This window comes from Desmodus rotundus, chromosome 6, assembly GCF_022682495.2.
Source record: "Desmodus rotundus isolate HL8 chromosome 6, HLdesRot8A.1, whole genome shotgun sequence".
In the NCBI taxonomy this organism is placed as follows: Eukaryota; Metazoa; Chordata; class Mammalia; order Chiroptera; family Phyllostomidae; genus Desmodus; species Desmodus rotundus.
In genome coordinates, this window is record NC_071392.1 from 31,171,280 (window position 1) to 31,188,596 (window position 17,317).

General features: G+C 34.2%; 1 protein-coding gene across 4 annotated transcripts in view; it reads right to left on the bottom strand.

The window, feature by feature from the left end:
* ANKIB1 (ankyrin repeat and IBR domain containing 1) overlaps nt 1-17,317 on the bottom strand; it is a 138,891-nt gene that overhangs the window by 34,295 nt on the left and 87,279 nt on the right. For all 4 annotated transcript variants that reach the window (XM_053927039.1, XM_053927042.2, XM_053927041.2 and 1 more), the window contains exons 5-8: nt 17,107-17,224; nt 9,395-9,603; nt 8,122-8,210; nt 1,411-1,555 (exon numbers count right to left, since the gene is read on the bottom strand). In XM_053927039.1, coding sequence (XP_053783014.1) covers nt 1,411-1,555; nt 8,122-8,210; nt 9,395-9,603; nt 17,107-17,224 — 561 coding nt within the window. The remainder of the gene's footprint in view (nt 1-1,410; nt 1,556-8,121; nt 8,211-9,394; nt 9,604-17,106; nt 17,225-17,317) is intronic.

The window sequence follows — 17,317 nt, forward strand, 5'->3', positions numbered from 1 at the left end:
CAACTTTTTACTTAAAGTATAATTGACATTCACTATTATATTAGTTTCAGGTGTACAACAGTGATTTGACATCTGTGATCACCACGACAATTCTAGTGACCTCTGTCACTGTACAAAATTAATATAATATTATTGACTATATTTCCTATGCTGTATATTACACCCCTGTAACTTAATTATTTTATAACTGGAAATTTGTACCTCTAGTGCCTTTCAACTTTTTCACCTATTCCCCCAACATCATCCCACTGGCAACCATCAATTTGTTCTCTGTATCTGTGAGTCTGTTTCTGTTTTGTTTTGCTTGCTATTTTGTTTGGACCTTGAAATCCACACATAAGTGAAATCATGAAACACATTTTCTTTAATCTAAAAACCAGGGCATAGATGATAATGATAAAGTAAAGATGCAATTATTCATGCAGAAAATGTGTAATTTAGAAATGTTTTCTCATAAACATGGCACTTTTCTGATGAACATAATTATAAATTGAATCTTATATGTGATTATTAGTTGCATCAGAAGAGTGAATTTCTTTTTTTAGTCTTTAATACATTTTATTATTGGATTTTAGTTGTATATTTGAATTGTATAAATCATTTTATTTTTATAGATTTTTAAAAAATATTTTTATTTATTTATTTACTTATTTATTTTAAAATCTATTTTTTAATTGTTATTCAATTACAGTTGTATGCCTTTTCTCCCCATCCCTCCACCCTACCCCAGCCAGAAGAGTGAATTTCTAAATGGCATCCTAATAATACATAAAAATCAGTATTATGATGCTTTCTATCTAAAGACAATAGAACTTTTAAAAAAGTGTACGCATTAGGGTTTAGAAGACAAAAATTCTGCACAAGGAACTTAAAATGTAACTTTTAACTTATACAAAAGAAACTAACTTGCATATGCTCCTGAGTAACTCCTGAATAAAAATATAGAAAGAAAAAAAGATGTAATAAACAGTAAATTTATTAATTGAAACTAAAAGAAAACCCTATAAATTTCTAAGTTGATGACCTTTATTTCTAAATACTTATGAGTGTAAAATATAATGTTTTTTGGAAAGCTTAAAGTAGTACTATCTACTTTGAACATTATTTTGATCAATCAGTTACAAAAGTACTGTAAGCGAATCGGTAAACAGTTCTGAGCAATAGTTTTATTTCTTTTGGTAAACTGCTACTTTAGCTTTTCTTTCACTTCTTTCATGATTATAAAATAATGCTTTAGCTTAAAACTTTAATTAATGCTACCATTCGTTTATGCAATTTTTCTGAGACAAAAGGAAATTGCATTTCCATTATGGAATTTTCAAAAATAAAACAAATGTATTAAATACAATCTGTTGTACAGGTTTCATAAAATTAAAATTATGGATATTAGACAGATAATTGCCAGCATACCTTAATATCAAACTGAAGGTATCGTTTGTCCATCTCCTTAGAAACTACACTTTCTATGATATCCACAGGTACAAGTTGGAAGCAATCATATGCAGGGCAGAAAATGTTGTGAGCTTCACCTTCTTGAATTTTCAGATTCAAAAATCTGTTAAAATGATCAATTAATAAAAAATAGGCAGAGATGTAATTTGTTTACAGTTTAAGCTGTTTTCTATGCTTAATCTTCTGTTAGAATATAATTAAAATAACACCAACGACCAAGAGTAGAATATCAACTATAATACATTGATTCATATAATTCACAAATATTGAACACTAAGTGCCCAGTCATTCATTATACATATATGAAAATATACACACATGTATTTGTATGTTTTATATATTTTTACACATCCTTGTTCTGCTTTATCTTTTAAAATTTGAAACAATATATTTATTTAACTTAAAAATTCAGAAATAACTGTTTAGAAAGGTCATATTCAATTCTCAATATTCTATATGTTTACATAAAAGGGAACAACCATACAGGGTTAAACCATGCATAATTCAAGAAAATTTGGGTGGCACTGAAATATAGCATGCCTTTTTGAAGAAAAGGTTTTCTGCTTGTATTTCGTGAAGACAAATATTAAAACGCGCTTCATGTCCTCCTCTAGTCACACTAGTTGAGGTAGAAGGGAAAAGCATCTTGGAAAGTGGTGGGAAACTAGCACATGGTGAATTAAATGGTTAACAGGATTTTGAGTTAGAGAATTCTAGGCCTGTCACTAACAAGTTATATGTTCTTAACTTATTTTAACTGTTCTGCACCTCACTTTTACTACCTGTAAAAATGGAGATAATAATATGCACTTCTCGGGGTTGTTATACTGATTATATAAATAATGTAAAATATGTGCATGGTGGCAAATAAAAATTCATAAATTTTAGCAGAGGTTTTATTGTTATATTCTCTCTCTCCCTCCCTCTTCCTCCCTTTCTCCCTCTCCCTCTATCCCTCTCCCTCTCTCTCTCCCCCTTCCCCTATCAAGAAAGACTACCCTTTAGGCCAAACTAGTCAAGAATTCTCAGCTTTTATTTCGCTTTAACTTCCCTACAGCATCTGACACTGCTGAGTAGTTCCTTCTTTCAGCTTCTCTCTGGCTCCGGGGACTATTAAACTTTTTTCCTGGCACTCTTCTTACCTTTGGTTGCTCCTTGTCCATCTCTTTTACTAGTGCCTTTTACTGTCCTGATCACTTATATTTTACTGTTCCCTAGAGTTTTCATGCCAAAACTCTTCCCTTCCTATTCCATACAATCTTCTTGGGTCATCTAAATACCGCTAACAGAAACTACCACCTATATGCTAAAGACTCTGAAAGTTCAAGCCCAGATCTCCCTTGTTAGTTATAGATCTTAATTACATATATTTTTGTTCAAATACACCAGAGGCATTTGAATTTCAACATGTTTAAAAATCTTCCCCTCTGTTTTCAATGTTTTAAAACTACACAGTCTCCACAAAACTTTGATATATTCCAATAGAAGGACATTCTATCTATACCTTAGTTACCAGTTAAAAATTATTTGTATTACTCTGTGTCAGGAAAAACAATTCGGCAGAAGGATGGATGAAGAATTCAGGTCAAATGCTACAGAGTGGCTGTTCTCAAAGTGATATGTAGACCTGTGAGGGTTCCTGAGACTTTGCAGGGGATTTGTGAGGTCAAAACTATTTCCTCCCTTCTCCCACCCCTTCTTTCTCTTTCCCTATCAGATTTTTAAAAAATTAAACTTATTGGAGTGACACTAGTTAATAAGATTATATGATTATTTTCAAAATGGTATTAAGACTCCATTTACTTTTGGTTAAAACTGCTGGTGCTACCCTGGCAGGGTGGCCCAGTTGGTTGGAGCATCATCCCGTACACCAAAAGGTTGCGGGTTCCATCCCTGGTGGAAGTGCATATAGGAGGCAACTGATTAATGTTTCTCATCCTTCCCCCACACACTCCCTCTCTTTCTAAAAATAAAAAGAATCAATAAACACATCCTCAGGTGAGAATTAAAAACTGAAACAACTGCTGATGCCATGGCATAAATCACAGCGGTGGCACTACAACTATACTAGCAGACTTTGTATTTTTTACTACTCCATATTCACAAGTAAAAAACAAACAAACAAATAAACAAAACCATGCCTGTTTCATTTACGAATGCCCTTGATAGAGCAATAGGTTATTCATTGTTGATGAATTATTAATAAATCTTATTATTTAATTTTATTAAAACTTAGCCCATGAGTACACATATCTTGGGTATTCTGTGCAAAGAGAAATGGGAAGTAAGCACAATGAGCTCCTGCTGCATACCAAAGCAGGAGGGCTGTCTGAAGGAAGGCCCTCAAAATTTGTCAAGTTACAAGTAGACCTACCTGCTTTTATCATGGAACACTATTTTTTTTTTTTTGAAAGAGTGACTACAAACAATGATTATTCAGGCTTGGTTATATGACAGGCTACTTTTGAAAATGAATTAAATAAATCTGGCATGTCAAGGAAAAAAGTTGACAATGAGGGTATTTGTTGACAATGATAAAATTCAAGCCTTCAAATAAAACTTAGAATTTAAAAAAATTCTTATTTGCTATTGTGAGCTTCACAGCTTCCCAATATTTAGACTTTTCTGGAGACTGGTATCAACTAATGTGACTTTTTACTATATTTATGTATAGTGTAAAATATGTTAACATTAGAAGATCTGAATAATCCAGTGAACCAATATTTTCCAAATGATGTTATAAAACCACGCAAGAGTAAAAAGAGCTATGAAAAGTGCAACACAGACCAATGGATTTTAATTTATGAGTATAAAAGTCTATTGAGGTGGTTTTAGATTTTACACTGCAATTAACCATTAAGAAACTAATGCTTGTTGGATTTTGATGTATATCAAGGAGTATCCACACTTCTCTGAATATTTCCCTAATTTCATCTAAACATCAGTGTGAGGCCAGATTTTCTTTATATATATTTGACCAAAACAATATTGTGTAATGAGAATACAGCTGTCTTCTATTAAGCTACACATTAAAGAGATTTCCAAAAAGGGAGAACAGTACCACCCTTCTGATTTACTTCCATTTTAAAGGAAGAAGTTATTGTTCATAATAAATGTTATTTATGTTAACGGACAATGGGTTTATTATTGTTTTAAAGTGATTAAAAATATTAATTTTCACAGTGCTTATTTCTAATATAGTATACACGGACAGGTATTGCCCATATGAACAGAAGCTCTTTAGAATCCTCAACGATTTTTAAGAGTGTAAAGGGATCTTGAGGCTAAAAGAGAAGGGCTAATAGTAGAGGTCCCTTTTTCACATAAGAGGAATCTCTTCACTTTAGTTATGAAGAGGTTCCCTGGAAAGTTGGACATAATTTATCTTATACAATCATGTGCAGCTCAACAAGGAGGGAGGGTTTGAAAAATGAGTCAACAGGTGATTTCATCCTTGTGTGAACATCGTGGAGTGCACTTACATAAACTTAGATGGTATAGGCTACTACACACCTATGCTACATGATAAGTCTATTGCTTCTAGGCTACACACCTGTGCAGCAAGTGGTACTAAATAGTACAAGCAATTATAACATAATGGTAAATATTTGTATATCTAAGAATAGAAAAGGCACAGTAAAAATACAGTATAAAATATAAAAAGTGTGCACGTGTGTGCACGCATTAAGGGGAGGGAGAGGGTTGTGGAGGGAGGTGCCTTTGTAGAGAGAGTAGATGTCAGGAGGAGGCAGAGAGAAAGAGAGAGAGGGAAGGAAGTCAGGGGGACAGAAAGGGAGAGCAGAGATCCAGAGAGATGAAGCTTGGGATGAAAACAGTAAAAGGGAGAGGAAGAAGAGAGACGAGAGGGAGGAGAGGGAGGAAAAGGACTGGGAGGAAAGAGATAAAGAGAAACGGAGGAAAGAGGAACGAGTCTGGATGCATGCATGCATGTGTGGGTGCGCAGCAGGGGGACAACATGCTACATCTCCTCCACTATTTAAACCACCCAGAGCGAGCAGTAAATCTGACATCGTAGTTGGGTTCAACCTTTCCTTCCAACATTGTAAACAAACTTTTTCTTAAAATCCATGATCATGTTGAGGGACCACCTTAATATGTTGAGTATGTCTTCATCGATCAAAACGTGGTTATGTGGCACATGGCTGCAGTCCCCTGACTGGGTGCACCACTTGCTTAGACATAGTTACTATATGAAGATGTTTTAAATTTTATTTATTCTAAATGCATCAGAGCAAATTTCATTACCTCTGGGGAATTAAATGAGAGAACTGAGAAGACCTCACTGAAGATAGGAGAATTTCTCTATGAGCCACGCTCTTAGTCCTCATTCAAATACAATTTCCATTAAATTTATAAGCAGAACATGGAGTTAATGAATGTTAGTGAAAGAGAAATCTGGGACTAACTTTACTTATACTTTTTATCTTGTAGATCAGCTCAGATTATATCCTAGATAGGTTTCTCTGCTTATTACCATGCTTAGGGTAATAATAACTAGCATTTATTGATTGTCCTTGGTCTAAGCATTTTACATATATGAAGCCATTTAACACAAAACTGACAATAATCTATCAAGTACTTACTATTATTACCATTTTATAAATTACAAAATTGAGGCACAAGGCAGTTACCACTTAACTAAATCAACAACCAGTAAGTAGCAGGAAGAATATTCTAGGTTGGGTAGAAAACAATGATTTCCCTTTCATTTAAGCTCTTGGCATAAATGCTTCAAAGCATCTGGTTGGACTGATGAGATAAGGGGGTAGGGAAGTCCAAGATAAATGGAGAGGTATTCAAGCTATCTAAGGACCTTTAAAAATTTTTCCTTGCTTCTTGGACAGAGGGGTGTCTTTTCTATAAGCCTATGAGATATGAAAAGACTGCAATCAATTTAAAAATGACTTTATCAACATACGAATCACCCAACCTAAAACTTGTTTTACTTGTGCTTGATTTGGCAAGAACTATCTGGCAGGAGTAGGTAGGAGAAATCTAGGTAGGCTGATAAGGTACCCTGGAAAACAATAATTAGATCTTCCAAATTTAAATCTTACCATTAACCTCTCCAGGCTAGTCTATGGGAGATGGTTTCTGTGACAGGATTTAGGTAAGGAAGGTCAAGGAAGTTGAAAAAAAATTCAAGTAAATCCTTGGCAGGGGGAGAGGTGTGTGTCTGAGTTTTCACATAAAAACCAAGGTCAACAGTAGCAATCCTGGTAGAACCCACGTAATACTTCCTAATACAATACACTTACTAGTTCACTTTGGATTGTGAGCTCTGACCCTTGCCAATTAGTTTAGCTGCATCAACTGTACTGATTAGATCCTATGTAATTAGATTCTGAGTAGAGTCTAGCCTATGTTTTAAAATAAACAATCAGATATTTTTATTTAGTCTTTTTTTTAAAAACTCTATTTTTTCCCCTCTAAATGGAATCTTGCCTCATATCCTGGTTTGGAAAAAAGATAAGAAAATGTATGTAAATGAAACTAGAGTGACAGAAAAGAGATCAGTGTTGCCTACAGATTGAAGGGAGAGGGTGGCAGGGGCGGGGGGGGGGGCAGATAAGAGGGAGGTGGAAAAAGAAGGGCTGGAGGGATTTCAAGGAGAAATGAGGGAACTTTGGGGATATAGCCATTCTCTTGATTGTGGTAATGGTTTCATGGGTATGTACATACACCAAAGCTAATCAAATTATTTATTTTAAATATGTGGTTTACTGTATGTCAATTACACCCCAACACAGTTGTTTAATTTGCATATGTTCTTGTTCTCTCACCCAAAGTAGTATCCCCAGCTCCCTGAATTTGATACTCAGAACTCCATAAAAAAAAAGTTTGAAAACTTCTAATTTTAAAGATTTCCTTAAATACTAATGATATGCTTCACTTAGATCATCAATCAGCAGACTTATGTGTCTCCAGAGAAAACATGATGTTGTACTGCTCATTATACTGATTTTCATTTTGTTCATAAACCTCTCCTGAGAAGTACAACATCAGAGCAAAGTTAACGAATGTGAGAAAGTATAAATCTTGGCAGGGTAATGGGAAGGAGAATAAACATGAGAAGCAAAATAAGTTTTCTACTTGTAATATATACCCAAGCATGCCTAGCAGAATCATTTAACTAGATAAAAAAGCCTAGATAAAATCTGGAGCACTTTTATCACATATTTTGAGTGGTCGAATCCTTCAACAAACATCAAAATTTGAATTGATTAAAGGGGAATTTTAAACATTCATATTCTTACAGATTTTCAAGGCTATTTGCTTGTTAAAAAAAATTCAAAGAAAGCATAAAAATAGATCCTTAAAAATTCTTGGGATATATTAGGTGTAAGCTTGAAATTTATATGTAATATAAATTACGATACTAAGAAAATGTATTTACATATACCTGCTTTGTTCCATAAACTACCTTACATTAAGCTAAATAACACTAACTACTAAATTAAATACTTTTACTAAATTAATGATGGGAAAATTTTAGAATAAGAAAAATAAAATTCTTCCTTAGTAAAATGTAATATATTTCAGCATAGCTCTGTAATCTACATCATTAAATATTGAAAGCAAACAATTTTATTACCAAATCAGAGTGCTATCATGCAGTAAGAAATACTAAGCTACATATATACTCACGACTCCCAACATCCTCTACAAAAGTCATGTCCACAGGGCATGTCCACTGGGTCTTCAAATACAGAAATACTGCACATACAAATGTCACACTGGAAATTAAGAAGAGCAATGATTTAAACAAAGTCATATGTTAAAGTCATATGTTAGAGAGAGACTAATACATTCATTTGTTCATTAGTTTAAGGCAAAAATACTAGTCTAGTAAATATAAAAAGTTAGTGTTTCAAAGTTGTAAGGGTGAGTTACCTTTAAATAACAAGTATGTCTACTTCATTATAAGTGACTAAGAGATTTAAATGTTTCAATGCAAAAGTCAAACTCTTACATTTGAAATTTATGTATTAAATTAATCAGTGAGTATGTATTTGGAAAAGGAAGTACAAAAAACAAATCATTAGTATCTATTCAGGTCAAGATCAAATTGCCCATTTCAAAATACCTACTTCCATATTAGGCCCTTCTCCCTATACTCACCCCAGAAAATCTAGAAAAGCAGAGTATCTGTTTTTTCATATAGCAACTCAGGGTATTATTCAGAGTAGCAATTTAAGGATTTCTGCCTAGGGAACTCAGGTATAAAACTATGTATCTTCTAAACAATGACTTAGTAGAAGCAAACTTTATACAGATGCAAATTACAATAGTAGGAATCTGTTTTCAAAGGAGACCTAGATAAAAATCTGGAGTACTTTTATCACATATTTTGAGTGGCTGAATCATTCAACAAACATCAAGATATCCTGTAACAGTATACCAATGTTATGCCAATTAAAAATGCAGATGAAGGCAATACTGTTTCTAGTAACATTTTTATGGAAATATATCTAGATGACAAACTCCAAAGGCTCTACTAAAGCAAATACACAATTATCTAAGTAGTATAAATGTCTTGAAGAAAACATAAAGTATGTTTTCATATTCTTGATTTAAAGTGCCTATCACAATATCAATTTTAATATTTCAGAATGGTGTTTAAAAACTCCAAGCAGCTAGAGTTTTAAGTAGAAATATAGTAGGTGGTTTTCCTAATCTCTTTTATGTTTTCTGTTTCGAAATGACAAAGGAAAACCTTTGTTTTTCAGTCTGTAATTTTGAGATCACAAAAATATTCTGATAACAAATATTTACCAAAGTGTGAGTGAATAATGGAACCCTTTAAGAAAGGTATAGGATTCAATTACAAGAATATGGCTAGAGGGTCTATGAAACAATTTTAAATAATTAAAACATTAAATACAAAACTATGGGAAGTACACTGAATAACAAACCATACCAAACTGGTGTCCAAATCCCCAGGAGACAAACTTATTTCATCAGGAGAGGTGACAGAAGAGCGTGTAGTTCTTGGAGTCCTTGGCGAAGGGAGTGTGTCCCAGGCATTATACCCACTTGGTGGCGGAGTTGGCATTTGAACACCTGATCGTTGGCAGCAGTTCTCTGGGTTGGACATCCAAGCTTCAAGTAATTTCTCCCTGTCCCAGTCTTTAAGAAAAATGGAATGAGTATCTCTCAAAAAACAGAATATATGGTGTTTTAAGAGCTTCCTAATAACAAAAGAGAGGATAAATTAAAGAGATATAGGCCATCCAAGAAAGAAAAATTATTTATATAAAGTAGTAATTGCAAATGACTATTCAAGTATGTTATATCCATTAGTATTTTTAAACAGAATTTAAACTTTTATAATCTACCATGAATTACAACCACATATGTAACAATATAGTTAAAATTTCCAGTCATCTCTACTACTAATAAAAAGAGGTGGTTCACTTTTGGAATTTACTAAATTCTTGTTGGCATAGCTTGAGGTAGCTGTTTTACTCTTTCAAGAAAAATATGTAATTTTGCAATTATCCTCACTGGTGTCAAGTGGTAAAATGATTGCACAGCTTACTATAAACATGTCAAAATGCCAACAAGTCCTAAATATCATTTAATAAACAGCTTGAAAGCAGAATGAACTTCTGAAGGGGTTATAGTTATAAATAAAATTTTAATAAATCAGGTATAAATTCTGTATTAAGTGAGCTCCAATCTGATTGAACTATAAAAGATTATCTTACTATCAACACTTGTAATAGTCAAGTGAAGTATGTTATTATAAAGTCCACTGCCATGAAATCCTAACCCTTTAAAATAATCAACTTATATATTTAATTGTCTTGCTAAGTGTTTTATACATATTATTTCATTTATTCTCCCCAACAAATTTTCATTCATTATTTAGGTGAAGTCACCAGCACTCAGGGAAATTATATAACCTATCTAGGCTCACACAGATAGTGAGGGATTTGAAACCAATTTCTGTGACTCTAAAGTGTAGTACAATAAAGTGCAGGGTCAATAGTACTATAGAGTCAATTATTTATCATAGACTCATTCTATAGAATTTTACAGTTCAAATATGAATAGCTGTGGAAATTTTTTATACAAGACTTTTTTCAATCATGTTAAGTCCACCTCCTTGGTGGTTTAAACAGGATAATTATGACTGAGACACTCAATGACAAGAAAGGGAATGTATTTCCACATGTGTAAACCATATATGCACAGAAGTATAATGGAGAGATATGAGCAATTCTGTAAATTTACAGTATACCATGTGGCAGTCTGGGGAGATGGAAAGTAAGACTGGAAATAGAGATTAGATTACAAAGAGTAAGAAAAATCCCAACAACTGTAAAAAACTACATGAGTACCTTCCAGAAAATGTTGCTAAATGGACCTCAGTGTTTTGATAGGTCATTACTTAAAAAGTTAAAATTACTTTTCTTAGAAGAGTATAATTATTGCCCTGATTGGTGTGGCTTAATTGGTTAGGCATCATCCTGTAAAACAAAAGGTCATCAGTTTGATTTGTAGCCAGGGCACGTGCCTGGGTTGTAGGTTTGGTCCCCGGTTGGGGCTCATACAAGAGGCAACCAATGTATGTTTCTCACAATGATGTTTCTCTACTGCTCTTTCTCCCTCCTTCCCTTATTTCTAAAAATAACCGTAAAAAATCTTTTTAAAAAAGTATGATTATTTTTCAAAAGTCTCCATTATATCACTTTAAAAATTTTTTTTAAAGATTTATTTACTTTTTTATGCCCTGGCTAGTGTAGCTCAGTGGATTGAGCATGGGCTGCAAACCAAAGGGTCGCTGGTTCGATTCCCAGCCAGGTCCCCAGTGGGGTCGAGAGAGGCAACCACACATTGATGTTTCTCTCCCTCTTTCTCTTCCTTCCCCTCTCTCTAAATAAATAAATAAAATCTTTTAAAAAAGATTTATATACTTTTAGAAAGAGGGGAAGAGAGCAAGAAATAGGGAGAGAACTACCAATGTGTGAGAGATCAGTTGCCTCTCATATGCCCCCAACTGGGCACCTGGCCCACAACCCAGGCATGTGCCCTGACCAGGAATTGAACCAGTGACCTTTTGGTTCACAGGCCAGTCAAATCACTGAGTCACACCAGCCAGGCTATTACGTCTTAAAAAAAAAAATCGATTTTATAGAGAGTGGTGGGGAGGGAAGGAGGGATGGAGAAAGAGAAACACTGACTTGTTGTTCCACTTATTGATACATTCATTGGTTGATTCTTGTATGTGCCCTGACCAGGGATCAAACTGCACCCTGGCGTATCAGGATGGTGCTCTAACCAACTGAACTACCTGACCAGGGCTCCATTATGTTACCTTTAAATGTCACTTTAATAAAGGAATAAAATAAGAACTACTATAATTCATATATGGAGATATTAAATATGCTAAATTTTAATCTTATCTACTACACACATTTTCAGCAAAATTTCCGTTTGGATTCCATCACATCATTCATTTAGCAAATCCTTATTGAATACCTTTTATGAGCCATGCATTGCGTCAGGCAGTAGGAATACAATGGAAGGAGAAAACAGGCACAATTCCTGCCTTCATGGAACTTATACTCTAGTAAGAAGGAATACGTTAAGTAAATTCAATGTATTTAAAAAACAATCATCAATGTCAGAAGGGACATGAAGAAGAAAGAAGTAGAGAATCCCTGTCAGGGAGGTCAGAGAAGGTGACTCTGGGAAAATGGCCTGGGGTAGACACCTGAAGGACTTAATTAGGTAAAAGGGAGAGGGTAAGACATTCTAGAATGGTGGTACACAGCATGTCCAAAGCCTTTTGGTGGCATCCTCGTGAAATTAATGAAGTCAATGTACTTGGAGCATGGAGACCAAGTGGAAGCACTGTGTGCGATGGGGCTGAATAGGGGCTAGGTCATGCAGGACTTTATTTAATAACACTGCTACTATTAGTTTAGGAGTGACAGGAAGTCAGTGAAAAGTTGAGCATGGGGTTAGGAAAGACAGGTTTTCACAACTGCATTTGAAAAGATGAGTCTGACTACAGTATGGAAAACAAATGAAGAAATTGGACAGGGCAAGAATGGACGGAAGGATGACCAGAGAGTAGGCAACTAGGTCGTACAAGTGAAAGATGATGGCAGTTAGGGTGAGGTAGTTGGTTGTAGTGTAGATGAAGAGAAAGGGAGAAGTTTAAAATTTGAGAGGTGAAATTGACAATTTTGTGAAAACAAGACATAGGGTCAAAAGGAGAGGAAATGTCAAAGTTAGTGTCCCAGGTTTACTCAGTTGGTTGGCTGGTACTGCCATCTGTGTAAATAGGAAACACCAGAGAATCAGGTATAGGTGGAAAAGCATGATTTTTAGTCTTAGACACGAGTTTAAGGTGCTTTTGAGATATCCTAGATGTGTTTCTTTTTAAATTTATTTTAAATTAAATTTATTGGGGTGACATTGGTTAATAAAATCATATAGGTTTCAAGTGCACGATTCTATGATACATCATCTGTACATTGCAATTTGTGCCCACTGCCCAAAGACAAATCTTCTTCCATGCTTTTAAATGGGCAGTTGAACATGAGGGTATATCTTGCATAAAAATATTTATGCAAGATGTAAGGCTAGTTCAGAGGGAGAATCTATACCTACAGAAGCCCTGGGAGAAGATACCATTTTGCAAGAAGAGAGTGGAGTGAGAAGTTGTGGACTATCAATGTTTAATTGTCTATAAAAGATCATGAGCCTCCAACAGAGCTTTAAAAAATACTTCAATATAAGTTTACTCTAAGCACAAGCAAAATTAGCCTTGGTCTCAAATTTTGTACATTTTACTTATTTTCTCATTAGGTAGTATTCAATTACATAAGTTACCTTTATTACTGAGGAAATGCTCAGTGAATGACCTTTGTATTCTTAACAGAGTCCTCCTTAAAATTCAATTACTACTTTGCAAATACTGCCAAACATTTTTGTCTTCTGCTTAACCAAGATCAACTTCATTACTTTGGGACTATATTTGACAATAGATAATATAATCCTCAAATCTATTTTTCCTGTTTAAAGCTGAATGAATGTTACCAAGGATACAATCTATAAATCTTCCGAATAGTTCAGTTTAATAGCTCTGAAACAGAGCCTGTCCTGGTATTAAAAGCAATTAGTGTAAATTATAGCTCTGTACACTGTCATTTTATTCACTAACATCATTTATCTTGGTATATCTTACTTAATTATCAAATGTCACTGATATTACCTAAACAATACAGAAGAGATGTCCACTTGAAACCTGCATTAGCCTTTATTTTATGCCTTAAGAGGGAAATGAAATATAGAACTCTTAAGTTATCCAGAAACTTATCACAAAATAGACAAATGTTAAGTAGGAAAAAATCAGTTAGATAAAACTTTATTTGAATTGACCCCTATTATGTGAAAGAAATAACTTAAAGAAACATCAAGTATAAAAATGGGTTTGATCATTTAGTAACAGTTGATGATATAATGTGTAAGCAAATAGAGATAAAAATGTTTCTTTTAATTACAATGATATTACTGGTAAAGTTAACCTTAGATTCTATATAATATTGTAACTTAAAGTTATAATATATTATCTAACCGAATGTAGATATCTGTGGCAGAAATGGCTGTAGTACATAAACATGCTATGGTGTAAACCTGTTGCTTGCTGTTAAGTGTGGCCATATGTCTGCATTGTGACCAATGAAATATGTTCAGGAGTGCTGTATGCGATATACAAGACTGGCTCAAAAACTTCCACATTTATTTTTCCATGCACTTCCCCCTTTCTGACTGGCTGATTGGAATGGAGATGTAATCACCAGGAGATAACTCTCAGAAACCTGCTTTGGGTAAGATACAGAGTCTCAACCAGTTAAGGCCCTTGAATAAACGTGAGGAACAGAGTCTCTGTCCCACTCCTAATCACAGACACAAAGACTTTGGACTATTATACGATTAATAAATGTTTACTGTGCTTGAACTTACACTTCTATTTCAGCAGTTAGCCTACCCTAACGAATACAACTGTCATGTCACAGCTCCGCACTGATGCACAGCTTCTACTTTTCTGCCAGCTCTACATTATATTTAAATGTACGCTCTGTATTTAAAAACTTATCCTAAAGAAATGCAATTTAAGATATTCTGCATTTTTTTTACAAGCTTAGATATAATGACTGTTAAGCATTCTTACTGACTAAAAAGAAAATATTTCATCTTTAAATTCTATTATTTTAGTCCTGGCTGGTGTGACTCGGTGGATTGAGCACCAGCCTGCAAACCAAAGAGTCGCGGGGTTCAATTCCCAGCCAGGGCACATGCCTGGGTTGCAGGCAAGATCCCCAGCAGGGTACGTATGAGAGGCAACCACACATTGATGTTTCTCTCCCTCTCTTTCTCCCTTCCCCTTTCTCTAAAAATAAATAAATAAAATTTTTCTAAAAAAAATTATATTATTTAAAATGCTATTCTGGATTTCTAATTTTCATTTTTGACTCAGGTATAAAAATTTTTCAAAGGATTTACTTCAACTTTATAAAGATGACAATGGAGAAATGTAATTTTATAATAAAAATATGAATTTTCAAAAAATGTAGAAGTAACATTTCAGGTATATTATCTATTCATTTTATTACTATTTCTGAAGACAATATACATCAGCTATTATAGAAACAAAAAGAAATAAAAGTTGCCCTCTAAGAGCTCCTAGGTTAATAGAGAGGAAAAGTAAATATATTATCACAATACTATATTCTAAGTGCATGACTCATATATGCACGGGATCTAATGGAATAGACAGGAAGGGTCTCGATGCAGACTTGGAACCAAATAAGCAGTAACAGTTTCCTGAAAGAGGTGATTTCTAAAGACAAGGGCAGGTAAATAAAGAAATGGGTAGACTGACAGCCCAGTAAAGAAGCCTGGGTCATGAAGGTATGCTACCGAGTTTGGGTGATTGTAAGTCTGTGGAGAGCCAGTGAAGGATTTTTCAGCAGGGAATGAGAAGCTAAACTTTTCATTAAAAAATAGTCTAATAGCAATAGGAAAAATTAATAGGGTGAAAAAGAAAAGGAAACACTGGAAACTAAGATTTGGCAGAGTCCAGTTAAATGAGTAATAATGACAGCCTGAACTTAAGTTGGTGGCAGTGGGAATAGGAACAACTAGGGAAGGTGGGAGGAGGATGAGAGAGACTTAGGAAGAGAAATGAGAAGACCGGGGCCAAATGCACTAGAAATGGAGGAGTTAAGTACGACTTCTCAGTTTTTGGCTAGGTAATTAGATGAATTTTGGTGCCCATGTATCGAGATAGTGAGAGAAATGATGAGTTCAGGTGTAATCCGTAAACTAAGGAGAAAAATGTTAAACAGGCATTTAGAAATACAGCCTCAAATACCTTATTAAAGTCAGGATATAGATATACTCTATTGTTCAGGTGGAGTTTGAAACCATTGGTTTCATTAGTTAAATGTGCACAGCTATGTTTCTCAGAGAGTGCTCACTTAGTAGGATTGTTTACAACACCTTGATTTATGCCTTATCCTCACCTAATGACTTAAGAGTCTCTGGAATTAATCCTAGGAATCTCTGGTTAGTTTCCCAGGCAATTCTTATTTACACTAAAATTTGAGAGTCACTGGTATATAAAGTGGAAAAGAATGTCAAGTACAGAACCCAAAGAAATATCACCATTAAAGATAGCAGTTCTGGAGGGTTATATGCCAATTCATTCACAGTGGCAACCAACGGATGATAAAATATGAGTTTTAAATTTTCTTCTGATTAAAAGATCATATGGAGAATTTTGGAAGTTGACATTCCATTTTAGTAAAGATGTGATTAAGATTTATAGTTAAAATAGACAGGTAAGCCTCAAAATGACTGGACCTTTCTCTTGTTAAGAATAATTTTTAAATCAGAAAAAAAGTTGTCTTTGAAACAAGCCAAATGTCAAATATCAAGTGTGCAGTGCTACGAGAGGGTCCCTCTCTGCAAGTGACAACTCCCAGAATGACTGTCAGAATTTACAACAAGCTGAATACTTTTCCTAAAGTAAGTAATGTCCTCAAAACAACAAACAAACCTTAACAAGGGTAGTATATTCTTGTGTTGACTCTACAATTTCACTTTGTGCATTTCACGGTGAGAAACAGCTTTTACATAAATAAATTGGTAATACTAGTAACACAATTGTTAGGTATTTAATTGACTTTAGTAAAAATGTTAAAACCAGGACTAGGACTATGGATTCCAACTCTCAACTCTGCTCAAATCAGACACATTTCTAAAATTAGACAATTTATAAGTTGATTTAGTAGCTTGATTTTTTTAAAAAAATGTATTTATTTATTTTTATTCAGTTACAATTGTCTGCATTTTCTCCCCAGTAGCTTGATTTTTAAGTAGCAAGTTCCTATTTCTCCACTATGATTTACAGTCAGTGTATACTTCAAACTACAAAATGTAATGAAGATACTGAGTACCGTACAGTAAACACTGCCCCCCAAAACCAACTCAGGCTTGTTTAACAAACTACTTTGTCCTGTACTAAGATAATAAAATAGCCATTTTTTTCACTCTGAAAAGTTTCAAAAGGCACCCATGTTATCAGAGGCATGACATTTGTCTTATTACCATGAGCTCGAAGTAAAGCTTCAGCAGTGAATAGTGGAGCCTGAAGCATGTCTGCTGTTTCCACAATAAGCATATCCTTCAATCTACGAAGATCCTGAGGCCTTAATCCTTCATATGGCTTTCAAAAGAAGAAGGAAAACAAAGTTAAATTGGTTGTTATACTCTCAGGGAATTCTAAATGCCTATACACAAATATGCGATTACCATTTAC